General features: G+C 38.4%; 1 protein-coding gene across 7 annotated transcripts in view; it reads left to right on the top strand.

Annotated features, from left to right (window-relative positions):
* Positions 1 to 20616, top strand: part of LOC138032847 (uncharacterized) — a 61702-nt gene that overhangs the window by 8612 nt on the left and 32474 nt on the right. For 2 of the 7 annotated variants that reach the window (XM_068880559.1, XM_068880558.1), the window contains 5 exons: positions 3439 to 3699; positions 10995 to 11069; positions 12536 to 12647; positions 12825 to 13068; positions 15475 to 15770. In XM_068880559.1, the coding sequence (XP_068736660.1) occupies positions 12987 to 13068; positions 15475 to 15770 (378 nt within the window). In that variant the 5' untranslated portion in view covers positions 3439 to 3699; positions 10995 to 11069; positions 12536 to 12647; positions 12825 to 12986. Of the gene's footprint in view, positions 1 to 3438; positions 3700 to 6755; positions 7566 to 9132; positions 9256 to 10449; positions 10539 to 10994; positions 11070 to 12535; positions 12648 to 12824; positions 13069 to 15474; positions 15771 to 20616 lie in introns of those variants that run through there. The other 5 variants (XM_068880560.1, XM_068880564.1, XM_068880561.1 and 2 more) reach the window with 5 other exon arrangements.

Genomic DNA, 20616 nt, shown 5'->3' on the forward strand with positions numbered 1-20616 from the left:
AGGCAATCAACACGCCCGGCTCGCTTCAAAACGACACAGGAACCCCAATTCAAATGTTTAAGTTTTCGATATGAACCCGACCGCTAAGTTAAATCTTGGACTTGATTAAGTCATATAAGACGTTTGCACAAACAAAATTGTGCACAAAAACCACGAAAAAAACCCGAAATCACTTAGGCAATCAACACGCCCGGCTCGCTTCAAAACGACACAGGAACCCAATTCAAATATTTACGTTTTCGATAGGAATCCTACTTCATCAGCCCAGGGGTGATATTAGGGTGAATAACCATTATTCACACTAAAGATGAAAAAAAATCTGCAACAGAAAAAAAGAAATTATGGCAAGCCTTGGGCGCATGCGTTCTACAAATATAAAATTGGATTGAGCAATCAGATTGTAGATTGCTATTATCAGTTACGGTTGTCAAGACCTCGATCGTGTTTGAAACAGGTTGCCACAACAGGAAGAAAACAAATTAGTGAGAATTAGAATAAGTAACTGAGGGAAGAATAACTTTCTTTCTAGGGTCTCTCTTCTTTATCTCCCTTGTCGTTGGTAGTCCAGTTCCGGGACTCTCTCTTACCCCGCCTTGAAAATGAGCCTGGGACCCAGGCAGGAAAAGAGAGAGTCCTGTATTACTTGCAGGCGCATGCTCGGAATGAGCCAATCATATCGCATTAGATGCCAGGGTGGATAAGTAAATAAAAACTCGGACAAAAAAAAATCATGTATGAAAATTATGGGTATCCATCCCAGCCAAATTTCAAACTTGTAATCCAAACCTTCAATTCAAGCATTCTATCTTGCAATATAAACTCGCAATTATTAAATTCAAACATTCAATTTGTCAATTCAAAGAGTCAATGCGTCAATCAAACATTCAATTCCGACTTGAATGTTTGAATTGCCGCATAGCCCACTTTCGATATATTAAAATTCAGTCCTAAACAAAAGGCATCATCTCGAGGCTCTGTGCCCGGTTGTTCGAAAGCCGATTAACTTAATCCAGGGTTAGCGTAAACTTTTGTGTCATGTTTTCAACTCTTTGGTCAAAGTTTCTTTTGCTTATTTTTGTTTTTTTTTAAGATTGACTTCTTCTGATTTAAAGTTTTGCCAGATATCAGCGTTGCACAGCATTTGAGAGTAGAGAAATAAATTCCTTGGTTAATTTTTAATCTGGGGTTAGCGTTAATCTGGTTTTGAACAACCGGGCCCAGGTGAATAAAATAAATTGAAGCTTAACATTTGGTTTAATCGTTGTTACTGTTGTTCAGGAATGAAACTAGTATTTTCCTCTCGAGTGGATGTAAATAACAATCATCTATACTCGTTTTGGACGCAAAGGACAAGTTGACTTGCTTGTCAGTTGTTTTGCTTCCGAGCGAGCGAATGTTTTAACTCCGCTTAGCTGACTGTTTTTCGAGGTGCCTCAACAGTGTTAAGAAAATTTTGCCCTCTTTGTTATTAACAAGTAATCGCAATGGGTCCTCGTAAAATTAAGGATTAATATCACTTGTGTTTTCAGAAGTTGCTGGAATTGCCCTCGTCGCTGCGCGACTCGGGCAATTTCAGCAACGTCTGAAAACACGCGTGATATTAATCCTTAATTTTACTCGGCCCCATGCGATTACCTATGCAAAAACATCTAGTTTGTACCTTAGGTATTTTCTTTATTTATTAGCTTTCCGTTTCTCTTGTCATATCGCAAAAATTAAACCAAGAAGTTCTTTTAAATAACTTCATATAAAGTGTTTTCACGTGACGTCACGGCGGCCATGTTGATGTCCCTAAACAAAGGAACGGCGGCCATGTTGGTGCTCCAAACTAATCCTCCGGGAATTGAGCTCTGTTATCATGCAAACGTTTTCTTTTGTTTCGGTGGAAAAACATGGTTACTGATCACGCGAGTGCAAACACTCCATCACCTGTCCTTCGCTATGGCTGATCACGTGATTAAAACTTTCTTACTTGCGGGCGATAAAAGATGGACCTGTGGTGACTAAACTGTGACCAAAACAATCCCAAAGGTATTGGCCTTGCCACAGGATTGTTCTTTCGATTTCTACGTGGATTTCGCAATGTTGCACAGTATGTGCATTGGCAACTGTGTGGAAAGGCAGGCCTTGAGCAGACCGATAAGTGGTACAAACACACCCCAGAGCGAGTGTTAGAAAATGAAGGTTTCAAAGTTCTGTGGGATTTCAATGTACAGTGTGACAGGATAGTTGAAGCTCAAAGACCGGACATTGTCCTTGTTAATAAGCAAGCAAAGGAGGCCATGATCATTGACGTCACCATTCCAGGGGATACACGAGTAAAAGACAAAGAACTGGAGAAAATAGAGAAGTACCAACTTTTTAGGGAAGAAATAAGAAAGTTATGGAAGCTGAAGAAAGTGACTTTAGTGCCAATTGTGATTGGAGCATTAGGGGCTGTATCTAATAAGTTTGACAAACACATTGAAAAGCTTGGCACCACCATAAGACTTAAAGTGATCCAAAAAACTGCTCTGTTGGGAACGGTTAGACTTCTAAGAAAAGTTTTGTCCCTTTAGGGAATCAGGAGAAGACTCCCTTGGCGAGCTTTAGGAACTTGTTGTTACTCGCTCTCAAGGGAAATAATTGACCAGGCCAGGAGCACCTTTTAGGCCTGTGATGTTACGTCATCATCATCATCATCATCATCATCATCATCATCATCATCATCATCATCATCATCATCATCATCATCATCATCATAATAATAATAATAAGTGATCTTCTAAAGAGGATGCACATTAATTAACACTAATAAATATGTTACCTAGTACCTAAAAGCTAGAACTTAAAATTGGGGGCAGTGTTGAAAAATCTTATGTTAAATGCTAAAAAATTAAGTAATTTCTTATACACAACAGCGGAATAAAACCTACGGGTATTTAACGTAGTGGCCTGCTTAGCCTGATTGCTGACAGACTGTTCCAGGTTACTGCGACCGTATAACAAAAACTCGTCTTGAGCCACCCCCATTCTTTGATCTGTTAAACAAAAGAGTTACTGTCATGTTTTGATCCATAAAACACTTACAGTTATTATATAAACACCAATGAAATACCAAGTGAGCTTTCGCGCGAAAACATGATGTCTTCACACGTGAAAAGTTCACTGTTGTTATGGTTATATATAAAAATCGCACCTTTCGATGCATTTTGTGAAGTGATTTAGCATTTCATTGGTGTTTATATAATAAACAGAATATTACATGCCCGCTTGGCAATACGGAATTTCTTCTTGAGTGTTGAAAAAAATTTCACTCGTTTGCTGCGCTCACTCGTGAAATTTTCTTCAACACTCAAAGAGAAATTTCATACCTCCGCGCAGCCACGTAATATCCTCTGTATTTGTAACCTTGTGTTCAAGGTCTTTTCATTTACCATTATTTATTTTAATTTCTAGGTTCCTATTGCTGAAGAGTTTCCTAGCCACAAAATAGCTATGATTTAGCAATTGGCCTATTAGGGTTAAGCTTGTATATGGTGTTTTCAATATGATGAGGAAGGACATGCAGTTCTCTGTTGGCAACTGTGTTCACATCTAACAGATTGCATGAATATTGTTACCTCTGAAGACTTAATACAGCTCATGCACTCTAAGTTCAGTGATGATAGCACGGTACAAGAATGAAGGAGTTGGAGATAAATGTATTCAAACATTACGGTATGTAGATTTCATAACCAATCTTCACTACTGTAATTAGAAAACTGCAGGTGTAGACCAACATCATCATACACCTTATTCCAAAATGGCCGTCATTTAAATATTCTTTTGTTTCCATGCAAATTTGCCCTTGATGCCTCGTTCTTGAGCTGAAAATTCAAAAGAATATTTTTCCTTGAACGAGGCATCAAGGTGTAATTTAAATAAAAACAAAAGAATATCTAAATGGCGGCCATTTTGAAATGAGGTGTATCTTGTGACTTGACATTATACTTGCTTGAGTCCATAACCAGTCTCATGGAGCTGCTGCAGACATACTCATGTCTGCTCTATGTGATTGTCAAGGTTTTGGTAAAATCTAAAACCGACATTATAGGCTGCAGTTCTAGCAAAGGATCCCGTGTTTATTACTCCTATTGAAGTTAAAGAGAAATGCTATGTATTTTATCAACACTTGAGTTTCATGCAGATTTGAAGAAATATACACTGTATTACACCAAAGGATGTGTGAAACAAAGTCCAAACTGATTATGTTCATGATTATCAAGAAAATAATCTGCAGTAAAACTTTGCAATAACAAAATTTCATTCAGACTGTTTGAGTAGGTAATCAAATGATTTCTAGTGAAATTTGGAATAATTATTGGAATGCACGAGTAGATTTTTCAAAGGCTAGCTAAACAATTCCACTGGTATGTTGGGTAAAAGCAAATTTTGGTACTCTTTGAGAATCTTACACTTATGCTTAGCTATTGAAAACTGCACGCAAAATCATTTGACTACTTGGTAACAATGTATATTATTAGGACAACTTGACAAATCAAACGTGGTTCACTGTTGTCTGCACTCTTATCGACAAAGATATTCGTCATCACAGAGGTGAGTGGACTCAGGAGACACAGCTGAGTGAATCCACAACCAATTTCACCACAAGAAACGTCTATTTCAACCAAGAAAATAACACATAAAAAGAGCAGCATTATCTGTAAATTTTGCGCAATCTCATTGGTGTTTTTCCCAAAATGAGCGTTGCTGATTGACTATTAAAATTGCGTTTCACATTGACGGTAGCAAGAGCAAATTAGCCAGTCAGATTGCGAGATTACAAGAAATTGTGGTAAAAGATTTATAATTATTGAAAGAAGATGAAAGTATCTAATTAAAATTCCTCTTGAGCTACATCATCACACCACTGGCTTTTTTCACCCTTTCCTCCAACTGTGGTCTGGTTGCTAAAATGATTATATTTCGCAGAAATTCAAGAAAGCACCCTTGATGTTAAACTATAAACACTTAATGACTGGTCCCTCGGGAAACAGTTAATTCTGTTTCCCGAGAATCTCAATGTTTCCCGGAGGCGCAGCAAAGGGAAACATTGTGATTCTCAGGAAACAAAATGAACTGTTTCCCGAGGGACCAGTCATTAAGTAATTTGTTATATAGAACAAAAAGAAAAACGTGCAACGACAACAGCAACGGCGGTCGCTGGTCAACATTCGCGGTTAACAGTGCATTGTTACCCTCAGACGTCATAGATTTTGCACTGTTGCCCACTCAGAGACTTTTGGCGGGAAACAGTTTTATTCTTAGATGTCATGTGACCTCGAAGTAACCAATGAGAACGCGCGTTGTTGGGGCAAAAATTTCAGCTATATAACAATTGTTGTTATGATCTTTATTTCATTTTTCTGCACTCTGTTTGGGATTACCGGACGTGTTCTTAGACAATCGACACGCTGAAATTTTTGCACGTATATTATTATGTTCAGACCTGCCAAAAAACTTGTAAAAAGAAACAATCAACTGAGACAGCACCGTAATTCTTTTAGGGAAAAATGACATCTTACTCAAAGCTTTTCTTTTTTTGTCATAAAAAGTATCACGGCTTTTAATTTAAACATTGAAGTTTTTTACGCTTGACTCTATAATCTCTTATGCGCAACACCGTAAAAGGGAGAAATACTAAGCTTTCGACTCTTCCCGAGTCTTGTTCTTAATTTGCTTTAGAGGATTCCGATTTAGTTTTTGAACCAAGGAACAGGGAGCATACCATGTGTTACAAGTCAACAAAGACCCATCCTTTATTAATCCAAAGTTAATCATCCCATTAACTTATTGGCACTTCAAGGGTGCAAACACAGGAAATCATTATCAAACCAAGTTATATGCCCGGGTTATATGACGTTCCACGGTTCTTCAGGTTTTTCTTTGGCGAACGGAAACGTGTTTGTATCTCTTCGGCCGCCATTTTTGTGACAATTAAGCATGCATCACGAGTGGACTTTTGACAAAAAGGCCTGGAATGGCACGGGAGACCATTTACACGAACGTCAATCTCGGCACCGTGCCTCGATTACGCGTGCCTACCTCCAGGAGGTAGTCTCGGCAACTCAAGAATTTTGGGCACTGGTGCCACATTTCATTTCGGACCGCTACGTTTACATGTCGAAAATTTGGAGTGCCATGCCCAAAAATGGTCAGCACGGTGCCAAAAATGTGCCGTGCCGTGCCGATTTTGTCGCGTTTGTAAATGGGGTTTTCGTCTTTCTTTATTCTTTCTCTCTCTGACTTAAATTAGCACAAGGTGCAGGTTTTGTTTTACGACGATCTGCATGTTCTAGACAAGAATCAGAGGTGTTCAATGTAAAATAAGCGAAACTCTAGAAAGAAAGCTCATTTACTAGGGAAAGCGATAATAATCTTCTATAGAAAAAAGTGTAATGTCGTACTTCGCTGTGAATTTCAAGAGAGATGTCCTCGCGGCTATGATGAAATATTCATGTTGTTAATTGATGCTTTTATCCACAATTAGGTAAAAACATCTTTGACAAATAAACATACTTGTCTTTACCACTGAAAGATATCGCCGAATCAACTTAACAGGGACTCGCGCCGTTAAAAAGCCACAAACCTGTCCATTGATCATTAAGTCCTTTCACGTCTGGATAAGCAATGGTGAACCTCAGTCACTGATTTGCAGTAAACTGACAGTCGAACAGTCTTGCACCGCAAAGTAAGGAAAAAGGATGAAACAATTGCCTGAACGACGTTTCAGACATATTGGCAGGGTACAAGTCAACAGAACTTCCACTGATCAAGGAATCTTTACAGAATGCGGTTGGGGTGTGTGCTTTTATTTTGTAAAAGCAATAATAACAATTTACGGGTGAATTAATAATAATTATTTTTAGTATAAATACACAGGTGATTATACAAAATCGCGCGCAGTTATTGGCTCGCTATCTCGGATTATCAGCCGATAATCACCTCGACGGACAAAATGGCTGCCAGTAGTCGTTTTGCCACTGTAAGTGAAGATGATTTCGCGTTGAAATGCTTTTTTTTTCTCTTTTTTTTTTTCTCTTTTTTTGAAATAATCACCTGTGTATTTATACTAAAACAATTATTCGCCTCAGGCGAAGTGATTATCGGTGAATATTCACCTCGACTTCGTCTCGGTGAATATTCACCGATAATCACTTCGCCTGAGGCGAATAATTGTTAAATAAAACAAAATTTGTCCGGGTATGTCTGTAGTTTGTATTTAAAAAAAAACGTACTGAAACATTGGCGTCTCTGCTGGAGGGTAAGATGATAACATTCTATAAAATGGAAAACACTTTTACACAGCCTGTTTGCAAAAAAGACGAATGCCTCACTGATTAGATGAAATATTCATGAACAATTGGTAAATGGGTGCATTTACTTAGTAAATAGCATTTCTAATTTTTAAAAACATGGACTTTTGTAAAAGCAATAATAATTTACGAGTGAATTAACAATGACTTGTTTACCCTTAGAAATCACAGAACGTCTAAAGAGACTCTCGTCTCCACAACCTGTCTTCTTGTCACGGTAAAGTTAGGGTAAGATGCACGCATTATTGTGACGTCACCATAGCAACAGACAGGCGCCATATATTTTGGCTTTAAAAGCATGATATCTTATTTCTTTTCTAATTTTAAAAACACAGATTTTCGAAGAACTTGAAAACAAGTGTCTTCATTTTTTTTTCCTCACTGACGAATGCTTGACACCCTTAAAAACAGTGAAAGATTAAAGGGAATTTTGTCTACCATGCCCATTTCTTGAAACGGTACTGGTACTTTTTTTTCTCTTCTGTTGTTACGGCTACCAAGGACGGAAAGTATTTCATACTTTTGAAGATTTTTGTTTTTGTTTTTTTTTTTTTTCAAATCTTCGTATCCAAAATGATGATCAACGCTTCCCCCAAAACTTGGGATTAAAGGATGTGTTCTCAGACAATCGACACGCTGAAATTTTTGCACGTATATTATTATGTTTAGACCTGCCAAAACTCTTGTAAAAAAGAAACAATCAACTGAGACAGCACCGTAAATGTTTGAGGGAAAAATGACATCTTACTCAAAGCTTTTCTTTTTTGGTCATAAAAAAGTATCACGGCTTTTAATTTAAACATTGAAGTTTTTTACGCTTGACTCTCTAATTTCTTATGCGGAATACCGTAAAAGGGAGAAATACTAAGCTTTCAACTCTTCCCGAGTCTTGTTCTTAATTTGCTTTAGAGGATTCCGATTTAGTTTTTGAACCAAGGAACAGGGAGCATACCATGTGTTACAAGTCAACAAAGACCCATCCTTTATCAATCCAAAGTCAATCATCCCATCAACTTATTGGCATTTCAAGGGCCGCAAACACAGGAAATCATTATCAAACCAAGTTATATGCCCGGGTTATATGACGTTCGACGGTTCTTCAGGTTTTTCTTTGGCGAACGGAAACGTGTTTGTATCTCTTCGGCCGCCATTTTTGTGACAATTAAGCATGCATCACGAGTGGACTTTTGACAAAAAGGCCTGGAATGGCACGGGAGAGCGTTTACACGAACGTCAATCTCGGCACGGTGCCTCGATTACGCGTGCCTACCTCCAGGAGGTAGTCTCGGCACCTCAAGAATTTTTGGGCACTGCTGCCACATTTCATTTCGGACCGCTACGTTTACACGTCGAAAATTTGGAGTGCCGTGCCCAAAAATGGTCAGCACGGTGCCAAAAATGTGCCGTGCCGTGCCGATTTTGTAGCGTCTGTAAATGGGGTTTTCGTCTTTCTTTATTCTTTCTCTCTCTGACATAAATTAGCACAAGGTGCAGGTTTTGTTTTACGACGATCAGCATGTTCTAGACAAGAATCAGTGGTGTTCAATGTAAAATAAGCGAAACTCTAGAAAGAAAGCTCATTTACTAGGGAAAGCGATAATAATCTTCTATAGAAAAGTGTGTAATGTCGTACTTCGTTGTGAATTTCAAGAGAGATGTCCTCACGGCTATGATAAAATATTCATGTTGTTAATTCATGCTTTTATCCACAATTAGGTAAAAACATCTTTGACAAATAAACATACTTGTCTTTACCACTGAAAGATATCACGGAATCAACTTAACAGGGGACTCGCGCCGTTAAAAAACCACGAACCTGTCCATTGATCATTAAGTCCTTTCACGTCTGGATAAGCAATGGTGAACCTCAGTCACTGGTTTGCAGTAAACTGACAGTCGAACAGTCTTGCACCGTAAAGTAAGGAAAAAGGATGAAACCCTTTGGCTGAACGATATTTCTGAAAGCTTCTCTTGTTATACTTATAATGACGTACCGTGAAATCCGACCACCTATTCTGTTCGAAACAGAATGATATTTCCACTTCTTTATGGCCTGCACGTCGCATTAGCGATCACCTTTGAGTGTCTTCTTTTATTGTATTAACGAAAAGCTATTCTCATCAGTGTTCGAGAATTTTCAACAAACCGGAAAAGTCAATTTTTCTATTCAGTTACTCTAGTTCAAAAACCAAGAAAAGAAATAGAAAGAGACAAATTGGCAGGGTACAAGTCAACAGAACTGCCACTGATCAAGGAATCTTTACAGAATGCGGTTGGGGTGTGTGCTTTTATTTTGTAAAAGCAATAATAACAATTTCGGGTGAATTAATAATAATTATTTTTAGTATAAATACACAGGTGATTATACAAAATCGCGCGCTGTCATTGGCCCGCTATCTCGGATTATCAGCCGATAATCACCTCGACGGACAAAATGGCTGCCAGTAGTCGTTTTGCCACTGTAAGTGAAGATGATTTCGCGTTGAAATGCTTTTTTTTTCTCTTTTTTTGAAATAATCACCTGTGTATTTATACTAAAACAATTATTCGCCTCAGGCGAAGTGATTATCGGTGAATATTCACCTCGACTTCGTCTCGGTGAATATTCACCGATAATCACTTCGCCTGAGGCGAATAATTGTTAAATAAAACAAAATTTGTCCGGGTATGTCTGTAGTTTGTATTTTAAAAAAAACGTACTGAAACATTGCCGTCTCTGATGGAGGGTATTATGGTAACATTCTATAAAATGGAAAACACTTCTACACAGCCTGTTTGCAAAAAAGACGAATGCCTCACTGATTAGATGAAATATTCATGAACAATTGGTAAATGGGTGCATTTACTTAGTAAATAGCATTTCTAATTTTTACAAACATGGACTTTTGTAAAAGCAATAATAATTTACGAGTGAATTAACAATGACTTGTTTACCCTTAGAAATCACAGAACGTCTAAAGAGACTCTCGTCTCTACAACTTTTCTTCTTGTCACGGTAAAGTTAGGGTAAGATGCACGCAATATTGTGACGTCACCATAGCAACAGACAGGCGCCATATATTTTGGCTTTAAAAGCATGATATCTTATTTCTTTTCTAATTTTAAAAACCCAGATTTTCGAAGAACTTGAAAACAAGTGTCTTCACTTTTTTCCCTCACTGACGAATGCTTAACACCCTTAAAAACAGTGAAAGATTAAAGGTAATGATGCAGTTTGTCTACCATGCCCATTTCTTGAAACGGCACTGGTACTTTTTTTTGTCTTCTGTTGTTACGGCTACCAAGGACGGAAAGTATTTCACACTTTCCAAGATTTTTGCTTTCTTTTTTTCAAATCTTCGTATCCAAAATGATGATCAACGCTTCCCCCAAAACTTTACATTATTCTCTTGCGTTTCATTGCATGTTTTCGGGCGAAAGAAAACGTTATAAGTCATTTATATTCCGAACTGACGAAAAAACAGAAATACTCTACTTACGTAGCCCCCTTAGTTGTTTTAGGGAAAAACTGTCATACTCTTCTTTTTGTGTCATATGAAAAGTATTTTCAACCTTCTTTTTTTCGCTTTACTCTATAATCTTTTTTTAAGTTACACTGTAAAGCGAGAAATACCAAGCTTGCGACTATGCCAGCCTTTTGTTCTTAATATGTTTCAGAGCATTCCAATTTCATTTCTGAACCAAGGAACCTTGAGGGAGCATACCATGTGTTACGGAACTCAACAAAGACCGGTCAGTCAATCATTCCATCAGCTTATAACTTATTTTAATCCGAAGTCAGTCCATCAACTTATTGCCATTTCAAGGCTAACTAAGACAAGAATTTATTATTAAACCATATTATATGACGTCTCGTTGGTTAAAGAAAATAAGGAGTTTTGGGTCAAAGTATTTCTTAGGCTGAATAACGTTCTTGAATCGTTTGACGCTTATCTCCGGTATGTCAAGTACATACTGCTGACGGGTTTCTTGGGAAACTTTGACAACGTTGAAGCTGAAGATATCCACTTCACAGATCTTAAAAATGTCGTACATAACGAGGGGCTTAAGCAGCCCTGCATTCTTTCTTTTAAATAAGAATCTATTTTATAAGAATATTGAAGCTGACATTTGCGAAATTTCAAGAAAATTTTAAGAATAAACCCGAGGCTGAGATTTGGACAAGAATATAATTTTGTGTGGTGCAAATGTGTAAATACAATACAATTATTATGTTTTAACTAAACCGCATAAAATTCTTCCTTTTTACAAAGGGCAAAACTAGCGAAAAAAAAAAAGAGATTAGTACTAGTACTAGCCGTGTGTTCGATGCTAATAACATTCCTGCCATAAGTTAGGTGTGTTATATCAGGCTTTATTGGCTGCAGTCTGGCTCCAAAAATGCTTCAACGCCATCAATGTAACACGATACAGATCTAGAAACCAAACATACGCTGTAATTTAAGAATATGCACAAGAATATTTTCAGCCTAAAATCGGCAGAAAAATAAGATTATTCAGTCTGGGCCGGAAAAGCAATATTCTTATTTTAAAAAAGAGAGACTAGTAGATATGGTGCGTTTTTAGCGTAAAAATTCAAACTTGCATGCCATTCAAACTTGCAATTCGACAATTCAAGCATTCAATTCAATTGAAGGTTTGAATTAACAAAATGAATATCTGAATTGCCAAACTGAAGGTTTGAATAGCTAAATTGAATGTTTGAATTGCCGAATAGCGATATTTCTTATTTACAAACATTGACGTCACATTTATTTTGATATTCAAATTTGCCAACCATGGAACAAAAGAAGTCATTGTTTCAACAGCCAATTAGGTTCTGTCCCCAGTTGTTCGAAGGGTGGATACGGCTATCCACTGGATAAATCACTATCCACTGGATAACTCAATTGGTTTTGCTAGTGTTTATACGCTGGATAATGATTTATCCGGCCGATTGTGTTATCCACCTTTTGAACAACCGAGGCCTGGTTGGCATATCAATAACAATGGGTGACGTCACGAGAAACTTCGCTATGCATGTTTGAAGTTTTGACACTAAAAACGCGCCATAGATATGCAGAAAAATAAAGCGCACGGTTTGTGGTTCAGTTAATTGAGTCCAAGCATGTGTGCTTATTTTTCATCGCTTCCCATTCGGAAACTCCCCTGTTAATTGGCAGAAACTTAGTTGGTCTTTATTTCTTCTTTCTTAATAGCTAAAGTAGCACAAGGCGCTTGTTTTGTTTTCCAACAAAATGCATTTTCTATACAAGAATCAGTGGTATTCAATGTAAAAAAGTGAAACTAGAAAGACAGATCTGATATTGGGTGAGTGATAATCTTGTATAGAAAAGTACGATATAGTGGAGTGTAGTTCGCTTGAATTTTAAGAGGGATGTCCTGACGGCTAAGATGAAATATTCATGTGTTTAATTGATGCTCTTATCCCACAATTAGGTAAAAACATCCTTGACAAATAAACATATTTGTTTTCAACACTGACAGATATCACGGAATCCACTTAACAGGGACGCGCACCGTTATAAAACCACGCACCTGTCCATTTATCATTAAGTCCTTTCACGTCTGGATAAGCACTGGTGAACCTCACTGGTTTGCAGTAAACTGACAGTCGAACAGGCTTGCACCGTAAAGTAAGGAAAAAGGATGAAACCCTTTGGCTGTAAGACATTTCTGAAGCCTTCTTTGCTTATACTGATGCTCGTCCTCTCATTTGCAGGTGCTACAGGTATGATACGTTTTTCACCACGAGCCCATAGGCTTTTATTTTTCGCTCAATTTTGCCTCAACCTGAACTTAACAAATTTCCATAAGGTCTCGTCATACGGTCGAGGTGTCAGTTTTCTTAAAAACGTTCTTATTTCGTCGCGATATTTAAGCTATGAGAACGAAATTAGCAACGTTTTGAAGTGCTACTGTAACCAAAAAATCAATTTTTATTTTTATTTGGATTTCAAAACTACGTCAACTAAACAGTAAGTAACCCAAGTTTTAAGCCTTGATTAAAAAAAAAACCTGTTTATTTTTACTGGAATTTTCCTCTTTAATGGTCCGCCATTACTAACTTTAAAATCTTGAGAGAGCTGGATCGAGGAGAAAATGACGTCAAAGACTCACTGGTTTAAGAATGCAATGCGTGTGTACGCGGCTGATACCAGATCTTGGTAACATGATTTGATTGGCCAAAGTGCTCAACGTTGACAGACTGCGGATGTCGAAAGATGATGAAGAAGAATGTTAACACTTAAAAGTCACGAACGCGTTGTGTAACTTCAGTTCAAGAAAAATCCTGAAGCAAGCGATACAGGCTTCTTTGCGAGAATTGCCGCATATTGCTTACAATCGGTGGCAAATGAGAAATACGAGTTTGGGATTCTCCTGACTGGTTTTGGGAAGAGGTTAATCTTTCAACTGCTCCCTTGTGTTGTAAAAGAAACTTGGAAATGGAACTGGAGGACTAGAACGATGGTCATCCGCAATCTGACAACATTTAAGCACTAAAACGATCGACTGTTCTAGTCGCGTGTCGCCGCTGGTATCCATAATGAAAGATCAAGTTGAAGAATTGTCTCGTCTAGGACTAAAAGCCTTTGCGCTTGGGGTAGGTGACGATGAAGGAGAGAAACAGCTGCGTGCCTTTGAATTCGACGTTGATCTTGTGTATGGAAGCCCTGAAAGTTGGTGTTTATGTGGAACAGTATTCTATAGTTGCTCACTAAATTATTTTACTTATTATGAGTGTTGAATATTTTGAAACCAAAGCTCTTAGGTAGAGTGTTCGAAATTGTTGACCAAACTAAAACGGATCTCCGCGATGACTGCATGGCCTGCAATTCACCTTTCGTATTTGCAGCACTTTCCTCTAAACCATCTTAACTTCGCTTCGCCGAAGGTGTTACGCCAGTCGGCGGGGATCGGTGCGCAGTGGATCAAACAGAACATTGCTGAGCGATTCTTGACTCTGGTGAAGAGGCTCATTGCAACAGGTTACCAGTTTTGTAAGCGACAGCCGCAGTCAAACGACTTGTCTGGCACAAGAAAGGCAAGCCAGTTCAGAATAATCTTCTCCACGTACCAATTTATGTCCAAGTGTTCCTAACTCTTCAGCTAAAACGACAAACTACACCCCTTTTAGACTATTCAGTAAAAACTGAAACAACGGGCACACTTTTACCTTCAGGCAAAATCAAAAACTTTTTGCAGAAGTGACAAATTCGCTCTCGCTGCATTCTTATCTCCTGCGTGAAAACTCGTGTGCTATGTGACATCCGTGACGCCAACTTTTTGACAGTTTGATGGACTTGTTGACATTTCAGGCATTCATGGCGGATCGGCGGCATGAAAGGAATGTCCCCAGGCATCGCCGCCTTTTCCCTCCCCCAGTCCCTCGCTCGGCTCGCTTCACTCTCCATTTTTTTTTTCGCCACGTTCCTTTTCGCTGCATTACCCTAACTGCGGAGCCTGGTCCCAGGCTATCTGAGGTCCAATCTGTCAGTTTGGAACGTGAGTAATGAAGGACCATGAAATCCAAAACTTACCATTAAAGTAAACAGGCTTTGAATAAAAACCAAAGCTCAAAATTTTACCAGTCAAGCGTTAAGCAATCACACTTTCAAAATCTGAAGAAAAAAAGGAAGTGATTTCTTGATCATAGTAGCTCTTTAATGCCTTTTGTTTGAATGTTATTTCATTTGCTTAGGTAAACGGAGTTGGCCGATATAATTTTGTATCTCGCGTTTTGCATTTGTTATCCGCCATCAAAGTTGAAAACTGTTTTTGACCGGGAATTTTTTTGACCACCTCAGGAAATTGAAAAACGTTGACCCATTGCTTATAAGAACTTCAGAAAATTCAAAATCCCTGCTAGCTTAATTATGGGTTAAGTAAGCCAATCTGTTTTTCCTTTGAGAACATAACAGAGGAAAAAGAAAACACTTTTCTGGATTTAAAATTACATTTATTTTCATGGCAGAAATACTGGCGGTATAAGAACATTTTAAAAAACTGACACCTTGAACCTATGACGGGACCTTAACTGTAAACACTCCGATGTTGTCGAGGACCTCGTGTCGTTCTCGACACTTTTCCCTTTGTACAGTTATGTTTGTGTTCAGCTGCTATTCATCAATTTCAGAGAAAAAGGCCGGCAAAGCTTTCAGTCGCGGTGAAACTCACACTGGTGTCAGTTACGTAAACTTTAAAGAAGACAAGTTCTCCTACTTGAATATCACCATTCTTGGGTATAGTCAGGTTGACTGGATGCCCCAGTGCTCGTTTGCCTGCTTGGAAACTCCGACATGTTTTTCATACAACCTGGCTGCTTACCCGGACATCAACGGTAAACTGCTTTGTGAACTTCTCCCTTCGGACAAGTACAACAACTCGGACAAATTCATGTCCAACGGGTCCTTTCACCACTTCAGCATCACGGTATGTCGAATTTTTTGGAGTTTTATGGCGTGCACTGTTTTTTTTCGCGCGTCTAGTTCAGTGATTTTGAAAAACCTCTCGTTATAAAAAACTGCCATAAAATATTTTTAAACATACTAAAAGCTAAAGAGTTGAACGACGACGTTTCGACGCTATCGTAACGTCATTATCAAGTCTAAAAAGTAGAAAAATGGAAATCGATTATAAATACTAAAGGTACGCTAGTTACGGCAATAATACTACAAGTTGAACAAAAAGCTTAATACAATATGCCTGAGTATTCGTATTCCTAATGAATAACACTTCAAAAAGCAAACAATCGAATTTGCTCTGGCATTTCCAAAGAATTTTAAATTGGCTTGCTTTTAAAAGATCAATACTGCCGCGAAACTCCGTAAAATAGTTTCCGATGGTGTACCCAACTTAATCTGCATCGCGCAGATCACATGAAAACTTAAATGGCGTTAAACAAGATGCGGTGTGCATGAAAACGATCCTATGAAGTATCGCAATCCTGGACATTAAAAAATAGGTACGCATTGCGTACATGCTAGTAGTGCAACAGAGAACGTCGCACACCACCACCGTCGCTGGTTGTCGCCGAGATATAAAAATCTCAGCTTATTGTACAACAACGAAATAAGCCGTTTTTGAGCGTCAATATCACTTTGTTGCCTCTACCGGCTTTAATCAGTATCACTTATCAAATGAGTTCTTGAATTGGAAGATGAAGGTTTCGCTGCGTTAACAAGGGCGTATGAAGTCATCGCATAGCCGTACTTTTGACATAGGCTTTATACAAACCCATGAAAATCGAGATTTAGCCTTACATTCCACGCACGTCTATTATTACATCACATAAATCTAGTTCAATTCTTTATAGTCGCCATGTAGTGGTTGGCCTTGTAAGAATAATGGAACGTGTCTGCCTTTGTACGAAGAGAACAGCTACAAATGTGTCTGCAAAGCAGGATTCACCGGACCAGACTGCGAAAACGGTAAGATCCCACGTGGCAATTTGAGCCTTACAAAATATTCTGTTAGTTGATTTTAGCCAAGTAGCTCCTCGAATAATTTGACTGATGCCAAAGAATCGAACGTGATACTATTTAAATTTAAATAGCCTGATATCTAGCCTCTGAAGAAAATATCGTTCACATAATCTTGTGCAAAACATAAAGATCTGGGACGACATGGTCCAAAACGAAGGGATGGTATTTGAAAATGTATCTATCAAGTGAATTTAATCTAGAGCAAATTGCAGACAACTGAGGGCTTCTTCAGAAATAGGATCGAAATAGAATTTTCCGAGGCAATTAAGTTACTGATTCAAGATCGGTAAAACCTGTCACAAAAAATGGATTTACTCAGGAAAGGGTTGACTTAAGGAATAAGTGAAGATAGAGGCTCAGTCCCCTTGATGAGCTCCTGTGCGAGATCGGTAGTAAACAGATTTTGTTGCAAGATCGAGAAAGGAACTATGAAACCTGAATTCTCACTGAAAGAGTTCGAATAACCAACTATTGGTTTGTCCGATGTTTCACTTGTTCCAGACATTGACGAGTGCTCATCTGAAAACGAGTGCCACATGAATGCCACATGTACGAATACAATAGGATCTTACAATTGCTCTTGCAAAAAAGGATATGGAGGAGACGGAAGAAACTGCACAGGTAAGGTCCAGGTTAATGAAGGTCCTATCGCGACTGACGCTGACAGTTTTGTTTTGCACGCTTTGCGTGCCCAATAGTCAATCAATCAATCATCAATCAATCATTTATTTTAACACGTTACGTCAAGGAGCTATAAAACTCGTTCAAAATACGAACGTGTATAAATAAAATCTATAATAATTACAGCCATATAATACAATTCAATTCTAAAAACAACAAAAAGCCACATACTAAAAACGTGACTTGGAAAACTCTAAAACTCGTTCTAAAAGCGGTTAAAAGCTACGATTGTACACTATAAGACACGTTCTAAAAAACTGCAATCCTGCAATTTACTTCTGAAGTCACTAGAATCACTTGAAAGACGCACATGAGAAGGCAAACTGTTCCATAACTTAGTTAATGAATAAGTGACAGAATTCTTCTTAAATTTACAATTAAATTTAGGTAATTCAAATTCAAGCCCTCGCCTCTTAGCCTATACGGTGTATGCCTGTATTTAAAAAGGCCAGCAATATATGTAGGACCCGTACCATTTAGACATTTAAAACGTGACGTCACGTGATTTTGGGGGGAATATATAAAAAAGAAAGAAGTCAAAGCGGTTATATTGCTAGAGAGGAACGTTAACACATGTTCGAGGTTAACCGAGCTACTTTTATCAGGAAATCAAGTCTAAAAGGGATGGGCGCCTAAAACTACTTCCTGTTTACGGCGCACGGAAATGGTCACGTGGTTTAAGATCGCGCCAACGACAGTTAAATCAAGTCTCTGTTTTTGCTTGTCTGCACAAACGCCCCGTCCACAGGCTAAATAAAACATAACTTTCTGCCGTCCTTTGTGTTTCGCGTTGATGCCTTCTCGTTATCCTTGTGCAATACGGGTGAAGTATCCTATGAGAAGAATGGTAAGAACGAGAGCTGGAAACCTTCACAAGCTCTCGTAAACGGGTGAAATTTTCCTCCCAATGGTATCCGTTGAAAACGATCCGCTGTACCACGGATCTTGGGGGTTGTGATCTAAATGGAATGGTTTGTTCGTTCAACAGAAAAGATTGAAAAGTCTGTCATTATTGGAAGCAATCAAACGTACCTGGACCAGCTGAGCAAATGGCTGAGGCCAGTATCACAAAGCAATAGTTCCTGGATTCTCTGCTGGCGTGCTTCAAAGCACGGCTGGGCTTCTTCGACCTTTCACTCTCTGTGTGACGGAAAAGGGCCAACTGTTACCATAATCAAGGTGAACCAGAATATATTTGGGGGTTATGTCAGCATATCATGGGGTGAGTAACTCAAAATACTTTGAAAATCAATCGCAATTCTTAAACGGAACCACCACTCCCACCAAAAAATAACAAATAATGTTCGGAATCAAATTTGTTCTGAAACTCAGAAAACAACATTTCCTAACCGAAAAAGGTAAATTTTAGAATCGGTTTTTATCACTTTAAATTTCACAGGTACCGCCATCTTGAATATTTGTGACGTGTTATGGTTGCATTAAGGACGTTCGCGCTAATTGTTTGTGCACACCTTTTACTGCGCAGGTAACGCGACTGTAATATGTCACGCATTACTTCAAGCATTTAGCTAAGATCTTATGGCGACAAAAACGCCGGGGAAAAATTTCCAGGTCGGCTAAAGAATGCCACATTTATTTCCAATTCATCACGAAACGTTAAAGAGAAAGGACCGGGAGGCTGGAAAAGATCGCTAATCGAGTAGTAGTTGAAAGTTCTAAAAACTCGAGGAAGGTTACTTTTAGTCAGCGACGTTACGTGCGTAAATTTAATGAGTTTGGTCTTTTAAAATGTTTTTATTACGTTACGAGATTCTTAGTTCAAAGTGAATGCATGTTTTTGAAGTTCTTTTCCCTTACTTTCATGAAAGTAAAGCAGAATTATCATCTCTTCCTAATCCACTTGAATAAAGCGGACCTATGAGGAAACCGCCAGAGATTATATTTCACAAAAACCACACTCAAGAAGATGAGAAAGACTGCAATGAAGAGATTTGATACAAAACACTAACCAAATAAAGATAACGCCTCCTTGAAACTTCGTTGCTATGCTCGAGAATTTTTTTCTGCAAAAACCTTTCATGGATCGATCCTGTCTGTACAGGTTATGCAATAAATGAATGACGTTTTATTGCATAACCTGTACGTTATGCAATAAATTATACATTGGAGAGTCAGGTAGACGACTAGGCGACCGATTCTGCGAAAACGTTCGCGATGTTCAGAAGAATGACAAGGATGTATCTAAGCCAGTCGCCCGTCATTTTAATCTCCCTAACCACTCCAAAAAACACATGGCCATCTGCGGCCTTTCCCTACACCAAGGTACAACGGAAAGCCGCAAGAATCTGGAACAAAAATTCATCTTCCAAATCGACACCCTTAATCTTCACGGTATTAATGGGCGTTTTTCATTTAACTTATCTATTCCTATTTTTCACGTTGCCATGCTAACACAAATAGCGTAGCTCGTACTCTACTATAAAAACTACACATAACGCACAATTCCTCGATTCGCTCTGACGAAGGGCTAACGCTCGAAACGTCAGCTTATAGAATTTCTGTACGGTGGTCAATTTACATTATCAACTCCGTTGTATAATACTTCCCAGCCGACGCAGCACCACAGTTTCTTTAGAAACTACCCCCTGCTGACAACAACAGAGTTGCTCTGAGCAACTCAGAGTTCACCAATACGGGGACCTACTCATATTTGCTCGGAGTTACTGGGAGCTGTTCGGAAGAAGGGCGGAAAAGCAAGAAAAGGGTCGTAAAAAATTGAAGTGTTTTGAGCTTTTTTAAACTTTATTTATTTACAACAATAGTGCAGCTGTTCAAGATGCCTGCTGCCAAGAGGTTTTTCTCCGGGTAATCCAGATTTCATCTCTGCTAAAAACCAACGTATGATTTGATATGAGTTGATTTCATTTCATTTCATTTCTGTACAGTGTCCCCAGTTCGAGCCCAAAATACTCTTAACACTAACATTTAAATAAAGTTCTTTATTATTATTATTATTATTATTATTATTATTATTATTATTATTATTATTATTATTATTATTAAATTGACCGGCAGATGTAAATGCAATCCTGATGAAAAGAGACCTTTCTTTGCTTATTCGTCACGGTGGTCTAAATTTCATTAACCCAGTA

This window comes from Montipora capricornis, chromosome 14, assembly GCF_036669925.1.
Source record: "Montipora capricornis isolate CH-2021 chromosome 14, ASM3666992v2, whole genome shotgun sequence".
Lineage (NCBI taxonomy): Eukaryota > Metazoa > Cnidaria > Anthozoa > Scleractinia > Acroporidae > Montipora > Montipora capricornis.